The sequence below is a fragment of the Odocoileus virginianus genome, chromosome 30 (assembly GCF_023699985.2).
Source record: "Odocoileus virginianus isolate 20LAN1187 ecotype Illinois chromosome 30, Ovbor_1.2, whole genome shotgun sequence".
NCBI lineage: Eukaryota > Metazoa > Chordata > Mammalia > Artiodactyla > Cervidae > Odocoileus > Odocoileus virginianus.
The window spans coordinates 5,203,754-5,228,528 of NC_069703.1; the positions used below are offsets into that span (position 1 = coordinate 5,203,754).

The 24,775-nt window shown below is 37.1% G+C and overlaps 1 protein-coding gene across 5 annotated transcripts in view; it reads right to left on the bottom strand.

The window, feature by feature from the left end:
* Positions 1–24,775, bottom strand: part of HECW2 (HECT, C2 and WW domain containing E3 ubiquitin protein ligase 2) — a 420,734-nt gene that overhangs the window by 48,257 nt on the left and 347,702 nt on the right. For all 5 annotated transcript variants that reach the window (XM_070458479.1, XM_070458478.1, XM_070458476.1 and 2 more), the window contains 2 exons: positions 10,890–10,973; positions 4,748–4,857 (listed from right to left, as the gene is read on the bottom strand). In XM_070458479.1, coding sequence (XP_070314580.1) covers positions 4,748–4,857; positions 10,890–10,973 — 194 coding nt within the window. The remainder of the gene's footprint in view (positions 1–4,747; positions 4,858–10,889; positions 10,974–24,775) is intronic.

Consider the following 24,775-nt stretch of genomic DNA (forward strand, 5'->3'; position numbering starts at 1 on the left):
GAAAGGTCTTTTCCTTCTGGCATAACTAAGGTCAGGACTGGCACTATAATGGACCTAGAAAAACAAACCTCCACATTCCAAGATTTTGACAACTTTCGGTGAGCACTATAACAGCTGCTAAAAGCAGTGAGTCAAAGTTTCCAAAGCCCTTCTCTCTCCTGCACTTGAAAAGACATGTAAATGTGCTTGGAATGAGGAAAAGAGTGGAAAGTTTAGCAGGTTCCTAGGCGTTCTGAAAGAAGATCATTAAAATTTATGACTGTCATAATTTTCACAATATTATTTCTCACACCACTAAAAGGGATAAAATTCTAGTCATAAGAAAGAGTATAAGACAACTTTCAAAAATCCATTTGAAATGTTTTCATAAGAACTTCAGGAGTATTGGTAGAAGAGGAGGCTATTTTTACTCAAAGAAACAGATTCTTCCACAGGGTAAATGAGGCTAGTCCTGCCTTTGTATCATGTGGAATTAGTTACAGTTACTTCTGTTGATATCAGGCAGTACATCCCAATTTCAAGATCAAATAAAGCCCACTGAAAGACAGTAGGCCAAAGATACAGAGATGATCCTTCCTGAAAATTAAAACCACCACAAACACTGCACACAATTTAGATATCTTTGGAAATTGTAGAACTTTCAATCTGCTTCCAGAATGCATTTATTGCCACCAAGAATTACTCATGTACATTTGTGATGCTACATGAAAAGAAGAAACTTAGTCACCATTTAGAATGTTCATGGAGTCTCAAGAGTGTCAAACTCGTCACTGAGAGAATATGCCTTCGTAGGGCCCAGAAGGGACAGAATCTAGGGATCTACCTTTTTCTCTGGGAGGATGGGGCCACAGTAATGGTCTGGAAAGGAGAGCTTTGACTGGAATGAGTAATACTCCAAAGAGCTTCATTTACTTAACCACAAAGCATAAAGTGAAAGGACAACCCATTTAAATACCCCCATAGGTTCTAGCTAAGATTAAGGCCAGTCGGAATGATTAAAACTCTAGGCAGCTAGTTCAGTAAATTAGGAATAAGTAGATTCATACAGACCAGTTATTAGTGGTTCAAATATTGACAAATTATACTTCTCAATTTCCAGAAAGAAAGAAAAAGGGATACAGTAACATTTATTGGATGCTTGTCATGTTCTAGGTACCAGGCAAGATATTCTTCTCCAGATAACTATGGGAGGTGATTGTTATTACTTCCATATTAAAGAAAAAGAAATTCAAATTCAGGAAAGACAGTAAGCTGCTCAAAGTCACACACAGTTGGTAAATGACCAAGGCCAGTAGTAAATTTCATTAATCTTTCTCCTACTCCTTTAACTTTCCCCTAGAGTCATATACTTGTTTTTCCATCCTGTATCATCAAAACAGGGTCCCTACTTTGTTCTAAAGTCGGCCTGTGCTTTTGTCTCCAGTGGCCTGCCTTCCTGCAGGCCTGTGCTTGCTGAATGCTGCTTCTTCACCCCATTCAACAAACCACTTTCCTCCCACCCACACTATCTGACCTTAACACATACATAAACACTCCACTTCCACATCCTAAAATCCTTTCCTTAATTCTTCTCCTTCTAAGTATTGCCTTATTTTGGTTTATTTTCACTTCCATGTTTCATGAAAAGAGTATTTTTACACCCTTTTTCTACTTTACATCTCCTATCATCCTGTAACTGGTAATGTTCCAGTTTATGACCTATTAATTCATGGAAACTGCTCTGGGAAATGTCATATAAAACTTCATGGTCTTCAAATCTAATAGACACTTCTCAGGCCTCATCCTTCTTGACTCCTTCGGGCACCTGGCCCTGTGAACCAGTCCTTCCTCCTTGAAACCTGGCTTCCCCGAAAAGACGTTCCCAATTCTCTTCCGAAATCCACTGACTCTCTCACTTGCATCCTCAACCCCTTTGTGAATGTTGGAGCTGCTTAGGTCACCATCCTTTATTTTCTCCTGTTTTCCACTGACCTGTCCTCCTGAGCTCCTCTAATCTATGCTGTGGGCTTCAGCTGCCACCAGCAAACCTGTGTTCCTAACTGCTAACCTCTCCTGAGTGCCAAGGCTGTTTTTCCAGCTGTCTTTGGGTATCTCTAGTTGGATGGTCCAAAGATTCAATAAAACATGTCCCCAATCAGTCTCCTTTAACCCTCTCCCCACTTCAGTCTAACATTTTCCCTTTCTTGGTAAATGGCATTACCATCTGCCAGGCAGTCCATGTGGTGAGGCCCTCAGAATCTGCCTTCCCTCATCCCCGCCTAGACTCAAAGTTCTAAAATCTATGTAGATCCAACATAGTCTTTGTTTGTTTGTTTTTCCCATTTATTTTTATTAGTTGGAGGCTAATTACTTTCCAAAACTGTAGTGGTTTTTGCCGTACATTGACATGAATCAGCCATGGATTTACATGTGTTCCCCATCCCGATCCCCCCTTCTGGCTCCCTCCCCATCCCATCCCTTTGGGTCTTCCCAGTGCACCAGCCCCGAGCACTTGTCTCATGCACCCAACCTGGGCTGGTGATCTGTTTCACCCTTGATAGTATACTTGTTTCAATGCTGTTCTCTCAGAACATCCCACCCTCGCCTTCTCCCACAGAGTCTAAAAGTCTGTTCTGTACATCTGTGTCTCTTTTTCTGTTTTGCATATAGGGTTATTGTTACCATCTTTTTAAATTCCATATATATGTGATAGTATACTGTATTGGTCTTTATCTTTCTAGCTTACTTCACTCTGTATAATGGGCTCCAGTTTTCATCTATCTCATTAGAACTAATTCAAATGAATTCTTTTTAATGGCTGAGTAATATTCCATAGTATATATGTACCACAGCTTCCTTATCCATTCATCTGCTGATGGGCAACTAGGTTGCTTCCATGTCCTGGCTATTATAAACAGTCTTTGAATTAACTTCCCTTTCTCCATCACCATTGTATGCTAAGTCGCTTCAGTCATGTCCAACTCTTTGCGATCCTGCGGACTGTAGTCCACCAGGCTCCTCTGTCCATGGGACTCTCCAGGAAAGAATACTGCAGTGGGTTGCCATGCCCTCCTCCAGGGGATCATCCTGACCTAGGCATCAAGCCCACTTTTCTTACATCTGCATTCACGGGCAGGTGCTGGTAAAGAACCTAGCGCCACCTGGGAAGCCCCACAGTCCATCCCTTTATCATGTCACCTGAGTTAATGCAACAGCCTCCCAGACAGTTTCTATAACTCCAGTTCCTCATATTCTAACACATTCTGCATGTGGCCACCAAACTGAAGTTTGTAAAGCAAGTTCTACGCTTCTCTTTGTAAATTTTCAGTGGTTCCACATGGAGTACAAAGTGAGGCTTCACTAACCAACCAACTCTGGCCTGTTTTTCCAACCTGAGAACCTCACTTGCCTGTATTAATTTGTCCTAAACTGCTTTATGCTTCTGTGGTTTAGCTCATGCTACTTCTTTACTTACAATGTCCTCGTTCCTTTGGACCATCTGGTAAAATCCTATTCATCATTCTTCAAGGCTTCCCTTCACACCTGTTGTATTCACCTTTCCCTAAACTCCCCACCCCCACACCTTGAAGGAAGAATCATTCCCACATCTGTGTTCCCAATACATCTCATTACAGGACTAACCACAGAGCTTTCAGGCACTTGCTGACTCACTGCCCCACCATGAATTTTCAAAGGTAGAGACTATACTATTCATCTTTGTAGTACCAAGGTCTATTTCAGTGCTTGGATCATAGCTCAATAAATCTCTGTTAAATGAACAAATTAATAGACCTTTTCCTGTTTGCAGTATTCAGTAAGTCTGTAGCTTCATTATGATACCAATATATAAAAACAAAAGTTATATGTCAGAGAACACAAAGCAACTTTTAGTGACACATAAAGAGTTTGGATTTCTAAATAGCCTTTTTATTATTATTTAAATATTTATTTTAAATAAATATTATTTAATATTTAATTAAATATTATTTAACATTTAATTATTTAATAAATATTTATTATTTATTTAAAAATAAATAATTTTTAAATAAATTTCAAATAGTTTTAAATTCTGATAGATGCTATTGGTGTGAACAACATATAGCTTATAATAAGGATAAATATAGCTGAGGTTTTGTCAACATCATGACTATTTTCCTTAAAAAAAATACTCATTTATTAAGCTGCATTATCTATTTTTAATTTGTTCATTCATTCATTCATTCATTCTTCTGTTCACATCATACCTCTTTCGAAAAGAATTTAAACTTAAAATTTTTAGTTTATTTCATTTATCAACATGTTCTACCTGTCCATGAATCTCTGGGCTTCCTATCTAATGCAATTAGTGCCTACTGAAGGGAAAAAAATTATCTAAGACCATTAAACTGGCTAATTTGAATTCTGTATTATTTCTTGAAACTGGAGATTTCTTTTCATTATTCACTGAATCAATCTCCTAACTCGAATTTTTTAAATCCAAAAAGCTAACATAGCATTTTGTGCTCCAATACTTTCTAAGAATTAGCAGACACCACATGACATCATGAAAATAAATTCTCTATCAGTGTGTTTCATACTGTTAATATTCATCCTCCTATTTTGGAATGTCATTATCTTCCTGTCAAAATGAATCCCCATGGAAACAAGCCATTTTAAAAGACAGGAAGTGCCACAGAAACCTGTGCTAACACTACAGATGTACCCGAAGTGTTCCCTTACTGTGCTTTATGAGGACAGAACATCCCCTGCAAGCAGCAGGGGGACTCACCTGGCGAGTTCTGGGGAGAGGACACAGGGGAACCGCGTGGGGACTGACAGTAGCTGGGATGGAGTAAGGCATGTGGAGGCACATATGACATTATCTCTTCTTCAAATAAACTGGGGAAAGACGAGAAGCAAAATGCACACGTTAGCCAAAGATATGGGTAAACACTTTGTTTCCACAATGAGTAAGCTGATCTCTCCCTCTGGCTCACTCCATCTGAGGTCCAGTTCACATCCCGAAGAAAGCATCTGTCCTCTTTCTCCTGTGGGTAATCCTTGGGACAAAATGCTGGCTGTTTGCAGCTTTTGTGAAACCTGTGGTTATTTACCCGTTTTCCCACCAACTTTGGACAACATAATTTCTACTGTGTCACTTAAATAAGTGAGTTTGACTTTGCGTGTTCATTTGAAAATAGACTGGATTTTTGATTTTTACATTTGAGAATAAGATTCAAACACAAGAGACAATGTTTATTGAGGACCCATACTAAATACACAAAGTATGTTCTATATCTTCATTCCAAGACAAATAGAACAGGATCTTGGCCATCAAAGAACTCAGGATTTCATTGAAGAATTAAAAGCAAAATATAACAAAACACCTTGTAAATAATTACAACTGCTAAATAATTAGCTTTCTTATTTACTCTGACTTTATAATATTTTTCACATGTGAGGATTTTGATCTTATTCAATCTAGTGTCTTCTTTCTGCTTCATAGTGCAGCTTTTATTTCTAATACTCTCCTAAAAGATAGTAATCAGGGATCGGAGATCTTAAAATCCTGACTTTTAATTAACTGCTATAATAAAGAAATGTACTGTTGATTGTCAAATATACAAACACTTGACAAAATAGAATCAACAACCTAAGTAAGAGGACTTGTGCTTTTTAATTAAGAGGTAGAAGTGGCTTTTCTTTAAAGTTAGTCAAATCTAGAAATCTGTTAAATTTGTTTTCAGAAAACACTGGGAAAAGGAGGCAGCAGTTTAGTCTTCAGATTTAAGGAAAGAACTCCTAAGGATTATAGAAATGGCTTTCAACTGAGGTGATTCTGCCCTTCGTGCACTCTCTGAGGACCCTGCACGATGTCTGAGGACATTTTTGGTTGTGGTACCTGAGAAGGGAGTGCTCTTGGCATCTAGTGAGTGGGGTCAGAACGCTGATAAACATCTTACAATGCACAGAAGAGTGCCCTGCAACAAAGAGATACCCAGCCCGAAGTGTCAGCACTTTCAAGGCTGAAACTCTGAGCTATATTACTAGCAATACAATAACAACTTGATAGCGCTTTTCTGGTCTTCATTCATCTGCACACGTCTGCTAAACCACTATAAACCACTAGAATGAAAGCATTTTTAGATACCATATTGTTAAGCCATCTATCCACTTTTAAACTATAAAAGTCAAAAGGTTTAGAAACAGAAGCAATAAGTAACTGTATTTGCAATACCAAATTAGGCCCCAAAACAATCAATTCTCTTTCTCAATAAATCAGTAACCATTAGAATAATGTGAATTTTAAGTTGATTGCTAAGGAAAAATGCCACATAAAACAGTTGATACCACAAAGGTTTATAAACTCATAGCAAAATTAAGAGTAGCAATTAGCACCCTCTCCTTGAACATCTATATCTGTGTCCTTTTGCTCTATGACACCTATCATTTGCTTTAAATACAACCAATACGTGGAAAACTTTCCTATCAAGAGAGAAAATGTTCTACTTGAAAAATTTAACCCAGAGACAGAGAACAGTATAAAAAAACTCAATACATATCATCCAGGATTAATACATATTTACACTATTATCTTTTGCTTCAAACATACATACATACTCATAGAGGTGAATATACCTATATATAGCTGTATCTCTACATCTCTGTATGTGCATATTGTATAGAAAGTCCCTTTTGAGCCCCTCTATCATGATTTCACGGATGGATGTGAGAGTTGGACTATAAAGAAAGCTGAGCGCCGAAGAATTGATGCTTTTGAACTGTGGTGTTGGAGAAGACTCTTGAGAGTCCCTTGGACTGCAAGGGGATCCAACCAGTCCATCCTAAAGGAGATTAGTCCTGGGTGTTCATTGGAAGGACTGATGCTGAAGTTGAAACTCCAATACTTTGGCCACCTGATGCAAAGAGTTGACTCACTTGAAAAGACCCTGATGCTGGGAAAGGTTGAGGGCAGGAGGAGAAGGGGACGACAGAGGATGAGATGGTTGGATGGCATCATTGACTCGTTGGACATGGGTTTGGGTGGATTCTGGGAGTTGCTGACGGACAGGGAGGCCTGGCGTGCTGCGGTTCATGGGGTCACAAGGAGTCGGACACGACCAAGCAACTGAACTGAACTGATCATGATTTTAACATATCCTTTCACAATTTTAACTTTTCAACATATATATAGGAACAACATATAGCTTTGCCTTATGTGTTGCTAGAAATTATATAAATGATTTATAAGCTTATTACATTCTTAAACTTTTTTACTCAACAATATATTTCTGATATCCGTGTTTCTTTCACCTGCCATGTAATATACAGTCCATTCTATGAATGTCTGTGCATGTGTACTCAGGCCCTTCTGTCGTATTTGACTCTTTGCGTTGCTATGGACAGTAGCCCACCAAGCTTCTCCGTCCATGGGGTTCTTCAGGCAAGAATACTGGAGTGGGTTGCTGTGTCCTCCTCCAGGGGATCTTCCTGACTCTGGAATCAAACCCCCATCTCGTGTGGCTCCAAAATAGCAGGCGGATTCTTTACCACTGTGCCACCAGGGAAGCCCTATCTATGAATGTATCCATTTATTTATCCATAACTTTCTTGACAAATGCTGACTTTTCCCCCAAGTGTGTGCTTTTATCAATAATGGTGCAAGGATTATCTTGTATGTATCATCTTGTATACATATAATAGAGTTTCTTAGTATACATATGGTATATATTTAAAAGCAGAGTTTGCTCAGTCATTAGTGTAGGTTTTCTATTTGTACAAGATACTGTCAAATTGTTCTTTGAAGAGATTGTAGAACTGCAATACCACCAAATACAGATAATATGGAGTTCCCATTTCTCACTTGGTATTATCAGACTTTTTTATTTTTTCAGTTGAATAACATGAAATAGTATCTCATTATTTGAAATTACTTTTTATGATTACTATCATCTTTCCATGAGTTTACTGGCTATTCATGCTTTGATTCTTTTGAAATGCCTTTTTATATCCTTTATTCATTTTTCTTTTGAGTTATTTTCTTTCAAATTGATTTAAAAGCCTGCTTTATGTATTCATGATATCTTTGTTTTATATTTGGCGGACATAGTCTTCTAGTTTGTTGACTTTCTTTATGTCTTTATGTGTGATGTATTTCACTACATAAATTAACAATTCCAATGTAGCCAAAGTTATCAATCATTTCCTATGTAAGCTCTCTACACTTTTTATAATTTAACAGAATATATGAAATAGAATGCATGCTAAGTTGCTTCAGTCATGTCTGACTCTTTTATGACCCCATGGACTGTAGCCCACCAGGCTCCTCTGTCCATGAGATTCTCCAGGCAAGAACTGGAGTGAGTTGCCATTTCCTCCTCCAGGGGATCTTCCGGGTGCAGGGATCAAGCCCATGCCGCTTATGTCTCCTGCACTGGCAGGCAGGTTCTTTACCACTAGTGCCAAAATAGAATAACCAGTAACAAATACAGAAAAGTTATCTTAAAAGTCTTAAGTTTATAATAGCTATATTGGAAAACAACTTTCCATGGGTTTATTTTGAAATGAATAATTTCCTGGAGCTGTATCATCTCTATATTGCAGCTTGCTGATATTAAGTCCATTTGTATCAGGCATGCCTTTCCTTTTTAAGAAACCGACAATGTATATAGGTAAAAAAAAAATAAATCAGATACAAGGATATAAAGTACAGCACAGAAAATTTGGCCAATATTTTTATAATAATTTTAAATGGAATACAATAAATGAAAACATTGAATCACTGCGTTGTACACCTAAAACTAATATAGTTTTGTAAAAATCAATTATGGGCTTCCCTTAGTGGCTCAGTGGTAAAGAATATGCCTGCAATGCAGGAGTTACAGGAGACATGGTTTCGATTCCTGGGTTGAAAAGATGCCCTGGAGAAGGGCATGGCAACCCACTCCAGTATTCTTGTCTAAAGAATCCCATGGACACAGGAACATGGAGGGCTACAGTCCATAGGGTCACAAAGAGGAGGACACAACTGAAGCAACTCAGCACGCACGCACACAAATCAATTATATGTTAATAAAAATATTTTTATTAAAAAATAATTCATGTTCTACAAAGTTCACCCACGAAAATATTTTTAAATAGAAAGAACAAATAGACAAAGTATAAAAAGAGACATAGAGACTCCATCTATGTAATGAACAAATCCACTGCCTGAGTTTATAATTACTGATGGGAATGACTCAAACTCCAAAGCAAAATAAAAAATAAAGAAATGAGAGTAACCCAAAATGTTTCAATAATCATTAAATATTATTTATTAAGCATGCAATACAGTGTAAAATTATTTATTTGCTAATCCAAATGAAGTAAAAGTCTAGAATTAAATATCATTTATCATGTGTATGTAATAATTATAAAGCTATTAATATGTAAGTAAATTTCTCATGTTTCTCCAAAGGCTCACTAACTTCAGAAAACATGTCTATTTTCCTAAAGGTGAAAAATGTGGTCTTTTTCTATATACAAATCAGTTTTCAAGTATTTCAAAATTCAACCACATGACACATAGAAACTCATGTCAATTATAGTGCTTACCAACATACAAACATTATAGACTATATTGTAAGTCGAACTATTTAGGACTATATCATTAAAGGTTACTTAACCAAGAGAAGGTATACAATAATTGTGATTTCTGTTTTGTAATCATTTTTGTTTTTACTAATTCCAACAGTAGAATTCTTTAAATAGAAAACCACAGACTTCTAGAATGAATCAAAAGAGTCCTATCTCAGCCAGAATTCCGTAATAAAACTTATTATTTTATCAACAATCAAACTATGGTAAAAACATCATATTCCACATTAATTGACCAAGAATCTTCACGAATATCTAACATGCTACATCCTGCTTTCAGAACTGCCTAGACACCACAGTTGAGGGTTAGCATCTAGCCTGAGAAGTGATCCCTACCCACCAATTAGGTCATGTTCAGGATAAAATGAAGGAAAATATCCATGAAAAATGGTTATATCCCTTTGAGTTATGTTCTGACTGCAGAGTAAAAGAAAATGACTTTTTGGCTTTAGTTTTACAAATATGGCAGCAATCAAGCCTGCAGTATAAATGGTTAGAGTTAAGATTCTCATGAATAATATGAACGAGACTAGTAATACTCTGGAATAAATAAAACATTGCTTGATAATGGCCCAGCATGACTTCCCTTTAATTCTATGGAGATTATAATAGTGGGTGTCCCAACCACTAGGTAGAGCAAAATATTATTTTACTCTGGTCTCCTACATTTGAAAAATAATCAAAACTGAAAAAAGTTTCTTAAAAACTTGCTGGTTTCCATTCTAAATTACCCTAAAGTTCAAAACCAAAGCCCATCTAACCATTAAAAAAGAAAATAGAATTAATCAGTTTTTATGAAAGTCTATCAAGTTGGCAGTGAGTACCAGTGACCAAATTTCAACTTTCTTCTCTGATTTCCCAAACTTAAATTCTCAAAGCCATAAAGTAAATAAATAACTTCAAATCAGCAAAAGGGGACAAAACACATTCTGAGAAAAAAATTTTGGATGAAAATACAAATACAACCTCTCTTTTACTCTCATGCGGTAAGCAAGGTATAACCTTCTGCCTTATTCTGTGATGGGACATTCTACTCTTTGGTATCTTTCCCTTTCCCAATACTGCATCCTCTGCCAGCAGGGTAAAACAAAAATCAAGCTGATTCCAGTGATAAGAAATGAAATCTGAAATGACTTATCACTAAATCAGTATTCTGTATCTTCATCATGAGTATTCCACAAGTCTTTTAGAATAAAAGAAAAGCACTTACTGGCTGCCAATATTAGCACATTATTTTCTAAAGTGCTCCAGAATGCCTGATGATAGATTTCCCACTTTGAGAAGGCATTACATACCTCAGCAGCATGACAAGGTCTGCATCACTTGAAAGACGCACCAATCCTGGAGTCCCTTCAGTTCGGATAAATTGGATCTTCTCCCTATTCAAGCAAATAAAGAACTCAAACATGTGTAGTAAACGTTGGCGACATAATTCAGTACTTAGGGCACCATTTTTTTTAAAAAGAATGGTCAGCACATTTTTTGGTACCTATTATGTGGCAGCTACTGTGCCCTAGGAATACACATCCAAGTAAATCGTGCTCCTTGCCATCAACGAGGACCCTCATGAGCATCAACATCACCCACTGCTAACAATGATAAAAAAATCCTTCATTGCTCTCATCTCTTGCTACTCAAATACTACTATAGGTAGTAACACCATCCACCCAATAAAATTCAGTCTCTGCTTTGAGTTAAAGCCTTGCTGTGGGCTTGACTATAAGTAACAGTTTGGACCATTCAGATTGATTCCTTGTTATTCCAAATAGGACACTCATTTATTTTCCTGAGGATGTACCTCTATATTATGCATGATGAGCACATTTCTACTTGGAAGTAGGTACTATCTGTAAATTATATATTCACTATAAAAGCATGTGGCTCTTTCAAATAACTGAAACCTAAAACATCTTCAGGTACTAAAGTTGGTGACTATATGTACACTTGTGCAAATATGTATATACTTAAATGTACACATACCAAACACAATTTTGGACCATTATTTATTATAGGTATATGTGATAACACCAGCGTTCACTTGTTTGAAGAGTCACTGTTTCGTTAATCTCAATTCTTTATATGAATATAAATTCAGTAAAATATTTTTGGTTGTTTCCGCTCATTTACATTATGCCATTTCAAAGCACACCATATCAATTTTGATAACAAGACAAAAAATAAGAACATAAACTAGAGTACTGAAAGCATTGCTTTTGATAGGAACATACAAGAACAGAAATACACAATTTTACTCTAAGTGCTAAATGACAATATATTCTGATTTCTGTATACTATGAAATAAAGTATCAATATCTGATGTAATTATTTGTTTATATTTAGTTATTTTCTATAGACTATCTTGTTTTCCTATTTGGTAGTTTCAAAAAGTAATAAATAATTTTTATAATCCGAAATTTCAAATTCTAATTTACCTGTAGGCTTGAAAGTAATGAGATGAAAGATAAGGTTCAACTGTTGAGATGAAAAAATTCCTAATGTGTGCTCTTAACCACCTAGCTTACTGGGAATGATAAACTGAGTTTCAGTCAGTTCAGTTGAGTTCAGTCACTCAGTCGTATCCGACTCTTTACGACCCCATGAATCGCAGCATGCCAGGCCTCCCCGTCCATCACCAACTCCCGGAGTTTACTCAAACTCATGTCCATCAAGTCGGTGATGCCATCCAGCCATCTCATCCTCTGTTGTCCCCTTCTCCTCCTGTCCTCAATCTTTCCCAGCATCAGGGTCTTTTCAAATGAGTCAGCTCTTCTCATCAGGGGGCCAAAGTATTGGAGTTTCAGCTTCAGCATCAGTCCTTCCAATCAACACCCAGGACTGATCTCCTTCAGGATGGACCGGTTGGATCTCCTTGCAGTCCAAGGGACTCTCAAGAGTCTTCTCCAACAACACAGTTCAAAAGCATCAATTATTCGGTGCTCAGATTTCTTCACAGTCCAACTCTCACACCCATACATGACCACTGGAAAAACCATAGCCTTGACTAGACGGACCTTTGTTGGCGAAGTAATGTCTCTGCTTTTTAATATGCTGTCTAGGTTGGTTATAACTTTCCTTCCAAGGAGTAAGCGTCTTTTAATTTCATGGCTGCAATCACCATCTGCAGTGATTTTGAAGCCCAAAAAATAAAGTCTGACACTGTTTCCACTGTTTCCCCATCTATTTCCCATGAAGTGATGGACCAGATGCCAGGATCTTAGTTTTCTGAATGTTGAGCTTTAAAGCCAACTTTTCCACTCTCCTCTTTCACTTTCATCAAGACGCTCTTTAGTTCCTCTTCACTCTCTGCCATAAGGGTGGTGTCATCTGCATATCTGAGGTTATTGATATTTCTCCCAGCAATCTTGATTCTAGCTTGTGCTTCATCCAGCCCAGCGTTTCTCATGATGTACTCTGCATATAAGTCAAATAAGCAGGGTGACAATATACAGCCTTGATGTACTCCTTTTCCTATTGGGAAACAGTCTGTTGTTCCATGTCCAGTTCTAACTGTTGCTTCCTGACGTGCATGCAGGTTTCTCAAGAGGCAGGTCAGGTGGTCTGGTATGCCCATCTCTTTCAGAATTTTCCACAGTTTACTGTGATCCGCACAGTCAAAGGCTTTGGCGTAGTCAATAAAGCAGAAATAGATGTTTTTCTGGAACTCACTTGTTTTTTCGATGATCCAGCAGATGTTGGCAATTTGATCTCTGGTTCCTCTGCCTTTTCTAAAACCAGCTTGAACATCTGGAAGCTCACGGTTCACATATTGCTGAAGCCTGGCTTGGGAGAATTTTGAGCATTCCTTTGTGAGCATGTGAGATGAGTGCAATTGTGCAGTAGTTTGAGCATTCTTTGGGATTGCCTTTCTTTGGGACTGGAATGAACACTGACCTTTTCTAGTCCTGTGGCCACTGTTGAGTCTTCCAAATTTGCTGGCATATTGAGTGCAGCATTTTCACAGCACCATCTTTCAGGATTTGAAATAGCTCAACCGGAATTCTATCACCTCCACTAGCTTTGTTCGTAGTGATGCTTTCTAAGGTTCACTTGACTTCACATTCCAGGATGTCTGGCTCTAGGTGAGTGATCACACCATCATGATTATCTGGGTCGTGAAGATCTTTTTTGTACAGTTCTTCTGTGTATTCTTGCCACCTCTTCTTAATATCTTCTGCTTCTGTTAGGTCCATACCATTTGTGTCCTTTATTGAGCCCATTTTTGCATGAAATGTTCCCTTGGTATCTCTAATTTTCTTGAAGAGATCTCTAGTCTTTCCCATTCAGTTGTTTTCCTCTATTTCTTTGCATTGATCGCTGAGGAAGGCTTTCTTATCTCTCCTGGCTATTCTTTGGAACTCTGCATTCAAATGGGAATATCTTTCCTTTTCTCCTTTGCTTTTTGCTTCTCTTCGTTTCACAGCTATTTGTAAGGCCTCCTCAGACAACCACTTTGCCGTTTTGCATTTCTTTTCCATGGGGATGGTCTTGATCCCTGTCTCCTGTACAATGTCATGAACCTCCGTCCATAGTTCACCAGGCTCTCTGTCTATCAAATCTAGTCCCTTAAATCTATTTCTCACTTCTACTGTATATTCATAAGGGATTTGATTTAGGTCATACCTGAATGGTCTAGTGGTTATCCCTACTTTCTTCAGTTAAAGTCTGAATTTGGCAATAAGGAGTTCATGATCTGAGCCACAGTCAGCTCCAGGTCTTGTTTTTGCTGACTATATAAAGCTTCTCCACCTGTGGCTGCAAAGAATATAATCAATCTGATTTCGGTGTTGACCATCTGGTGATGTCCATGTGTAGAGTCTTCTTTTGTGTTGTTGGAAGAGGGTGTTTGCTATGACCAGTGCGTTCTCTTGGCAAAACTCTATTAACCTTTGCCCTGCTTCATTCTGTACTCCAAGGCCAAATTTGCCTTACTCCAGGTATTTCTTGACTTCCTACTTTTGCATTCCAGTCCCCTATAATGAAAGGGATGTCTTTTTTGGGTGTTAGTTCTAAAAGGTCTTGTAGGTCTTCATAGAACCGGTTAACTTTAGCTTCTTCAGCATTACTGGTTGGGGCATAGGCTTGGATTACCGTGATATTGAATGGTTTGCCTTGGAAACGAACAGAGATCATTCTGTCATTTTTGAGATTGCATCCAAGTACTGCATTTCGGACTCCTTTGTTGACCATGATGGCTACTCCATTTCTTCTAAGGGATTCCTGCCCACAGTAGTAGATATAATGGTCATGAGTTAAATTCACCCATTTCAGTCCATTTTAGTTTGCTGATTCCTAAAATGTCGACATTCACTCTTGCCATCTCCTCTTTGACCACTTCCAATTTGCCTTGATTCATGGACCTAACATTCCAGGTTCCTATGTAATATTGCTCTTTACAGCATCGGACCTTGCTTCTATCACCAGTCACATCCACACTGGGTATTGTTTTTGCTTTGGCTGCATCCCTTCATTCTTTCTGGAGTTATTTCTCCACTGATCTCCAGTAGCATATTGGGCACCTATCAACCTGGGGAGTTTCTCTTTCAGTACCCTCTCATTTTGCCTTCTCAGACTGTTCATGGGGTTCTCAAGGCAAGAATACTGAAGTGGTTTGACATTCCCTTCTCTAGTGGATCACATCTGTCAGACTCTCCACCATGACCCGACTGTCTTGGGTGGCCCCGCACGGCATGCCTTAGTTTCACTGAGTTAGACAAGACTGTGGTCCGTGTGGTCAGACTGGCTAGGTAAGGAGCAGCCGCTGCGCTTTGCTGGAGCCGCCGTGAAGAGATACCCCACGTCCAAGCTAAGAGAAACCCAAGTAAGAGTGTAGGTGTTGCGAGAGGGCATCAGAGGGCAGGCACACTGACACCATAATCACAGGAAACTGAGTTTAGTCCTAGGCTTCTTCTGCTTAGATCCATTTTACATAATGTGTTAGTACATGAAGCACCTAATCTTTGATATTTTCAACTTTTCTGCCTTTTATTGCCAGTATAAATATTATATGTTTTACATAATTTTACATAATGTTACATTACAGTCATATTATATACACTATATAGCAGCTGGAAACACAGATATAGATGAATGGTATATAAATGAATGGTAGGCACACATATAAAGGAACTACCAGAAAAGCAAAGCCAGCCTCTCCTCTCTGCTTATGGTTATTTCAGTCTGAAGTCTCAAACCAAGCAGAACATTGTCCCCCAAGTGTTATAACCTTATGTCTGAAGCACATGATGGAAACCAAGGCCCATTATCAGGTAAGTGGTTTTTTGATAAGAGATATAAAAGTTGGTTTAAAGAAAGCTAAATCAGAAAAAAATTATCTTGGGAAAAAATGAACTTGACCAAAGAAAGTACTGTTACAAGGGTGACTAACAGTATGTTGTGATCTTGAAGAAACAAAAGCTACCTCGAGCCTATCACCACAATGGGCTCGGCAAACAATAAAAGCAGAAAACAAACAGGCTGAACTCTCTCTTCACTCATTTAACTGGAACCACACAGAACAGGTTGAGTGATGAAAAAGATAGCCTGCGCTTGACAGGCTGTGTGGATCACATGATATTCTGTGGAAAAGGAAGAGACCATAGCTTCCTGAGTCAGAAGGATGACAGGGTGAGGGAAAGAAAGGGACAGACAATGCAGGAAATACGCCAACTGGGAAACTTCTCATCACTTTCCAGATATTAACTATGAGGCAGTGAAGACAACCGGCCTGATTCTTTAGGTCAGAACATGCAGAGGTGCGGCTTCCCTGGAGGCTCAGACAGTAAAGAATCTGACTGCAATGCGGGAGACCTGGGTTTGACCCCTGGGTTGGGAAGATCCCCTGGAGAAGGAAATGGTAACCCACTCCAGTATACTTGCCTGGAGAACCCCATGGACAGAGGAGCCTGGCGGGCTACGGTTCAAGGGGTCGCAAAGAGTTGGACATGACTGAGTGACTAAGAACATACCATAGGCAGGCTAAGACTAGTTCTCTACAGGGCCAGCTAATTTATCACAATGACAAGAGATGGGTCATATGCTTCCAGAAACAAGGCACTGAGACATGTTATCTGATATATATCATATCACTGTTGTTCAGTCGCCAAGTCATGTCCAACTCTTTGCGAACCCATGGACGGCAGCACCAGGCTTCCCTGTCCTTCACCATCTCCCAGAGTTTGCCCAAATTCATGTAACATTCATTCATTCAGTAAACAATTTCTGAGTACCTACTATGTGCTAGGCATTGTATCACATACCGGGAATCAAATAGGGTACAAGACACTGACCCTTTCTCAAAGAGTTCATGGTGCAGTGGAAGAGAGAGTCCATGGGCAATGCCAGCATGACATGAATATATTTAAGTTATTCCATTCATTTAACTGAGCCCTGTTTAGGCTTTATGCCCACTCCTCTTCTATTAAGTCCTTCAAAGAGTTCTTTCATGTAAAAACAAACAAGGCATTGGTTTACTGACTGTCAAGAAAGAAGATCAAGGCTGAAGAAGAGAAAAAAGTGGGTAGTTATCCTCAGAAATATCACCAATCTTTCCTGGTGGGAGGAAAAATGGGAACTATTCCTTGGTTATCAGGTATTTGCCCAATATTCTTTAGTCTAGCATTTCTTAAACTGACATCATTGCCTACTAGAAATCTACAGATATAATCTTGAATACCAGAAGAATTTTAAAATGCTATGTTTCCACTTTGATGATTAAAACTGCTAATATGAGGTAAGCACATTTTGGACAAGCTGGACGACATTTATGACTAAATATTACAAAGTGACTTCAACTCCCATGTTTGCATTTACAAGACACTTGTTGCCAAGTGATCAAAGGTGAACTTTTAGAGTGTTGATGAGCAGGGCTTGACGTTAAATATGATAACTGTACCTGTCTGCTACTAACACGCAATTCTTTCACCATTTAAAAAGACAAAACTTTTCTTTGGCAGTATTAAATTGCAAATTAAACAATTATGATGAAATAAGGCAAGGTAATGTATATGTAAATTGCCGTAGGCTAAAGAGAAAACAAAATAAATGGACTTAATGAGAACAGCATTGAAACATGTATATTATCTAGGGTGAAACAGATCACCAGCCCAGGTTGGGTGCATGAGACAAGTGCTCGGGCCTGGTGCACTGGGAAGACCCAGAGGGATCGGGTGGAGAGGGAGGTGGGAGGGGGGATCAGGATGGGGAATACATGTAAATCCATGGCTAATTCATTTCAATGTATGACAAAAACTACTGTAATGATGTAAAGTAATTAGCCTCCAACTAATAAAAATAAATGGAAAAAAAATGCTAAATAAAGCATAAAAGATGTTATGGTTTTTTCTAAGAACAAAAGTTTTTAAATAGTTTATAAGTAGAAAAATGGCAGTAGAATCATCACAGGATATGTTTAATGATATATTTTTCTTCATTTTTGTACTTGGGGATACATTACTAAGTGAAGTGGCTCATCACATTGATGAAAGTAAGCTATTTGTTAAGCAAGAAAAACTATGATCAAGATAATGCCACAGATGCATGTCACAGACCATTAAACACAAAAATCAAAAGAATCAAGTCAAATACAAGTGAAACAAAAAGCACAAATACATCTTTCCACTGACACTGGTCTCAACATTGCTGATTTGGCTTCTGTAAAACAAAATCTTCTTGCAATATCATTAACTCAGATGGTTATTCTGTTTGTTTTTACTTAATTTATATATTTTTTGGTTTTATAGCTTATTAAGCTGTAAGGATATGGAGTTTATACATATTTTATATTTGTACACATTTTACATTTCACTAAATACACATGGTTAAAAACCACTACTGTAGATCTGAAATGTTTGTTTTCCTTTTAGGATGGAAAATAACAGATTGGATCCTAAAAAATTTCCATGAGTCCATCCAGTGTCTGAAATAATCATAACAAGTTTGAGAAATATTTTTGAAGATTCACATGACTCTGATTAGAAAGACTTTTGCAAGTTACATTAACATATTTACTCAAGTTTATTTTATAAATTTATAGAGTTAGAAGAAATCTGCGGTAATCCTCTAATTTCTTTCTTTATTGTCTTCACCTTAATGAAGAAATTCTATTCAAGTTTAGTGGTTTATAATGAGAATTAAGATTATATTTGGCTTCCCTGGTGGCTCGGTGGTAAAGAATCTGCCTGCAATACAGAGAGATACAGGTTCGATCCCTGAGCTGGGAAGATCCCCTGGAGGAGGAAATGGCAACCCAATCCAGTATCCTTGCCTGGAAAAATCCCATGGACAGAGGAGCCTGGTGGGCTACAGTCTATGGGGTTGCAAAGAGTCAGACACGGCTGAGTGACTGAGCACGCAAGATTATATTCAAAGAACATTTTATCATTTGACAGTTTCCTCATGGGCATGTTGCTCACTGTACCCTTTACAACACACTCTAGCACTTCCTCCAGCACCGTACTTCCTCACACAGCCACTCAGATATGACTTCAGTTCCTTTTGAGTCGTGGGATTCTGGAGGGCAAAAGCCCTTCCTCCTTTATCTCTGCGCCTTCCAGTACCCAGCACAATGCTGTGCAGATAAGAAGGGCTTAGTCAAATCAAACCAGGCGGATGATCAGTTAACACCAAAATACATTTGGCTCCCAACAAATTTCCCTGAGTCCATTCAGTATTTGGAATAAACTTATCTTTATAGCATTTTTTGTTGTGGTGGAGAAAAGAGAACCAGAAAGCTAACACTATTTACTAAAACAGAACCTACTGCAGGAAGGACAAAGACAGGTAAAGACAACTTCTTCATAAGAAAACACAACTGTTATATAGCTAAGACATTCATACAGATAGTAGACCATATATATTGTGACATCTCAGGAAAAAGTTGCTGGCTATCACTGTCTCTCAGATGCCTGTCAAATTCAGAGCTTGGTAACCACTTCCTCCCAATGCGGAGAATCACCCCACAAGATCATCTCAAGCAGAAGATCATCTGAGGACAAGGAACATAGTCTCAAGACCGGAATTCCCACAGAAAATAGCCGCACTGAAACCAACCAACATTTTGGTGAAGTTAAAGTAGGGCACGTGATCAAACACAATCAGAAGTACCAATGCCTCTAAACCACAACACTCTCTGGATTTCAGACTCTGCACACGTTTCCTGTATGATGCTGTTGCTGTTGTTCAGTTGCCCAGCCGTGTCTGATCCTTTGCGACCCCATGGACTGCAGCATGCCAGGCCTCTCTGCCCCTCACCATCTCCTGAAGTTTGCCCAAGTTCATGTCCATTGCATCGGTGATGCCATCCAGCCATCTCACCCTCTGACACCCTCTTCTTCTGTAAACAGAAGGTTCCTGTATACAGTTTAGTAAACCTTCAAAAATATATACGTTGTGAAAAATTGCCTCAGGGCAATTTTAGAGAAATCCCCATGACTTTTCTGATGGAGTAATGTCAAGAAAGGAAAATCAGTACTAATGATTCATATTTCTGATTACAGTCATAGGGCATGGTCTGGCTTGAGGTAAGAACCACGCAGTAGAAAGGTCAACTTTTCTTTCTACTTCCCATTACATAGTGAAGGTTTGAAAATACAGATCCATTATTATCTCATAATGGTTATGGATACACACAGGTGAAATCAATTAGTCATATATTTAGAAGCAATATTTGTTGTAAGTGGATATAAATCAGCTCTGTGCTAAGAATTCAGAGAGTTACTTCTCTCTCTCTCTGCTTGTTTTCTCATCTTGAAATAAGCATAGTTACAGTATTTGCCTCATAGGTTGGTGGAAAGGATTCGATGAACAAACGCAAATAAAATGCTTAGCACAGAACTATTATATAGTAGCATGCAAAATTTTCAAAATATTGAGTATATTATCAGATAGGTCTCATAATTATTTATTCCTTTTTCAACAGACAGAATGATCTATTGAAAATAGAGCCAAATTAGATGTCTGGTCATATATTCCTTTTTCTGCTTCTATTGTAGGCAAGTTGTTTTAATCCTGGCATTTATCTTGGTTAATTCCACAAATACCTATTGAGTACTTCTATAATATGCACTAGATAAGACCCTGGCCTCTCTGTAATACTGAAATAATACTGTGAGGACCAAAGAGATAATACATATGAAGGGTTTAAAATCCTCACAATTTAACAGATAATGGGAAACATTATTCTCAGTAAAGCAAAATAAAGCAAAACTATTTTAACGCTAAAAAAAGGAATTTAGTTATTACATGCAAAAAACATGTGGCTAAAAGACACTTTAATCAGGCATTCTTAAAAGCTTGTACCCTAAGTCCATCATTATTCTGAAGAATTAATATCTAGGTTATGCTAAAATGTATAGCTAGAGGTTTATGTTTTCTTATGAATTATAATAATTTATTATGTATTTGATACAAGTGTTTTAACTGAAAAGATATTCAGGAATTGAAACTATATTATTATATAGGCATGTATTTTATTTAAAAATAAATATATATTAAAAAAAAACGGGTTACCATATAACCCATTAACATTAGAATGGACAAGTCTGTTAAACGGTATGTAAAGGGGCAGACAAGGATACAGCAGCATTTTTTAAACAATGATATAAAATGTCAAGATAAACGAAAAAAATAACTTGAGACACCAATTTCCAGAAAATCATACTATAAAATTGTACTAGCAATTTTCTAGATTTGGCAGTCATTATTTAGAAAACTATAAAAAAAGTCCACTCATAACAGAAACAAAAACATAAAATACTTTTGGAAAACCTAGACATAAAACTTTCAGTGCTTACATAAATAAATAAATAAGAAAACTGTATTGCAAGAAATGCAAAGGTTGAATGCAAAGGTTGAAAAGTTATACCTGTAGAAGAAAAAATGGAAAACTGTAAATATCTTAATCATATGCAAAGTAACTTAAACTTTTTAAAAATTTCCATCAAAATCCCAATGTAATTTTAAAAGTTAACAACATTATTCAAAATTTCATCTTAATACTCAAAATAATGCTACATGCTAAAGAATTTTAGCCAAGTTTTTAAAATAAATAATTGTTATGCTACCACTTCCTGGGATCTAAAGTAATTATTGGAATATACAAAGAAATATAAATTGATTTATTATAAAGAGGGATTCTGTATCTTTATATATGTGAGTTTGTATACTGGAAATGCAGTTACTTACCCCTTTGAGGTAAATAATTTTAGAGGCTATCATTAAGTTCCAAATATACTGCTATGAAATTGATTAATTTATCAAATATTTCTCAAACACCCACTTTATACAATATAAGATGTGAGGTAGTATGAGAAGTAAGAAGTTATAAAATGAATAAAATATAACTTGATTTCATGTAGCTTATACTTGATTTGGAATATAAGTGTAAGAAAACACATGGTAGAAAAATATAAGATGTTTTTAAACATTTTAAGCACAGATGGTAACATTATGACATTTTTATTGTAAACTATAAAATTCAGACACATATGATACCTGATTTTTGGTATAATGGCACTCTGATGGGTCTGCAAGAATGTTTACTGTAAAATGTACTGTGGCTCAGAGGTTAAAGCGTCTGCCCGCAATGCGGGAGACCTGGGTTCGATCCCTGGGTTGGGAAGATCCCCTGGATAAGGAAATGGCAACCCACTCCAGTATTCTTGCCTGGAGAATCCCAAGGAGGGAGGAGCCTGGTGGGCTACAGTCCACGGGGTCGCAAAGAGTCAGGCACGACTGAGCGACTTCACTTTCACTTTCACTTTCAAGGAACAGACAGTGATAACTTATTCAATGGGATGTATTAATAGTATCCATTTGTATGTAGGACAATGTGCTTGAAATAAGGACATTTTAATTTTAATTAAATTAATTTTTCTGAAGACAGTTTCCATAACTACTCAAATTCATTGAGAAAGACAAAAAAAATACATTATTAACACAGAGGCTATGTATATTTTATTTGTTTTGTAAGAAATACTTCTGATTCACTAATAATTTTGGAATTAAATGTAGATGTAAAAATCAGATTTCATTAAAATTCATTTTTAATATCAGAAATAGTAATACATTGTTCTCTATGATTAAAGAAATGGTTTATTATCCTCTTGGGTTTAGGGAAAGCATTGAGGCTAGAATCCTTCCTGATACTGTACTTTGGCCCACACAGAGTCCACATTTGATGAGCTACTGAAGAAGGATGCCATTTTGCTGAACTTTTTTGATATGTGCAACAGAATATAGCAAAAATTAACAACAGAACAGACATACCTAAAACATGGTTATTCTTCATGCAAGAAAATGGTTTGAAAAATCCTAAATGAATCCTTTGTTAGCCAGAAAATATAATGCTTTGGAGAAATATCCAGCAGATGAATATATTTAAGAACTTTATTTATGGAAAAATTTAACAAATACCTGGGCATAACACTTTAAGAGAATCTAAACTAATCTTGGCTATGAGAATTTTTCTTTTGGGCCTTTTTTAACCTTAAGTGACTGATGGTCTAGTTATTTTAAAATTAATAGTTATGAGATTCCACATAGAGAAAATGTGAAAACTAGATAATTATTTACATTTTGATGTACATGTCAAAAATCTATACACTACTACAAACTGGCATATCTATTTGCATAAAACATAAGTAGCAATTATTTATTCTGCAAAAGCTGTGGAATAGATATCTAGGACTAAGGATCTGTGTTCCTTACTATCCTAGGTAACAATATTTCAACCCTCTCATTAGATCTATAAGAAGATAATTGCCTGAGAAGATGAGTATAATTCACCTTTGGATGACTTCTAAAATGTTATGTCAATGACTCTGCCATGATGTTTGGCCCTCAGTAATTTGTACTGAATCTTGAACCAGAAGACTCATTCCTCTGTGCAGATGTGGAACAGTCAAGGCTGGTTTCATTGCTTACATGTAAAAAATTTTAGGACAAAGTTTCCTAAAGAATATAGTGTAGGTACAACACTAGAAAGCCGTCCAACATAGAAATTAGTTATGGGATGCAAGAGACCATTCCTTTATTTTAACTATGCCCACAGAATTACGTGATGCCATTTATACATACGATCCATCTTAAGAAGAGTGGTTTAGAAAACCAGTAAATTTAGGGGTAAATTACTTTAAACTGAGTCCTTGTGAAATAATCAAGAAGTGGAGGACAGGCTACTAATATAATACTACTTTAAATTTACTGTATCCTTTATGTTGCTCACATAGTATCAGGGGAAGTAAGCATACGATCTCATTTAATCTTCAAAAGGACAATGCAAGTTAGAAACTCCTGTCCCCATCCAGATGAGGAAACTATGACTTAGAGGAAGGAGCTAAATGCCTCATTCACAGTCTGGTGAGTAAACTGCAGAGCCAGAAACCAAACTGTGTCTCTTTGACCCTGAACTCTTAAGGTCTATGGTCTACCACTTTCTAAGTGTCATTATTAATGCTGATCTTCCAGTTGGGAAACAGACCAGGACTCTCCAATAACATTATGTGGTTGTCAGTGAATTATCTTTTTTTTTTTAATTCAATAGTTAAACCTATGTAATTTTTTCATAAGAAAAAAAGTTTCAATGCAGATTTCCTGTTACATATAACTTGGTACAACAAAGTTCAGAAATTTGTCACATTGGTTCCAGACATCTGAAGGAACAGTAAACAAGTGAGGAGAAAATGATGAGAGAGAGCTACGCAGGTCGTAACAGGAAATGCATAAGGATTGGCAAAGGGAACTCTATGCTATTTTGAACAAGGAGATCGGATGTTAACTGAGATTAATATTCTAGCCAATATTAAATGCAGAAAAACTCATCTGTTAGAAAACTGAACAAAAAATAGGTTAGAAATTTTGAACACGGGGATTTGTTTTAAGAAAGGTAGCTTTTGGAAATTTTAATTTTTTATTTCACAAAATCCTGTATTATTTGGTAATTTCACAGCGGCATGCACTGTTTTTAAAAATGAAAACAAAAGTAACCATCTAATTTGAACAATAACGAAACTCCAGGGCTCTTAAAATAGGGTTATGTGAAGAAACAGAAGGTCAGAGTCTGCATTTGCTTCTATTCTGGTGAATCCTGGGACACATAGTCATTTGCCTTTTGCAGCTCAGAATTTCTTGACTTCCAATTTATTGATTTACTAGTGACATAAACAGGAAATGGCCCAATTTATTC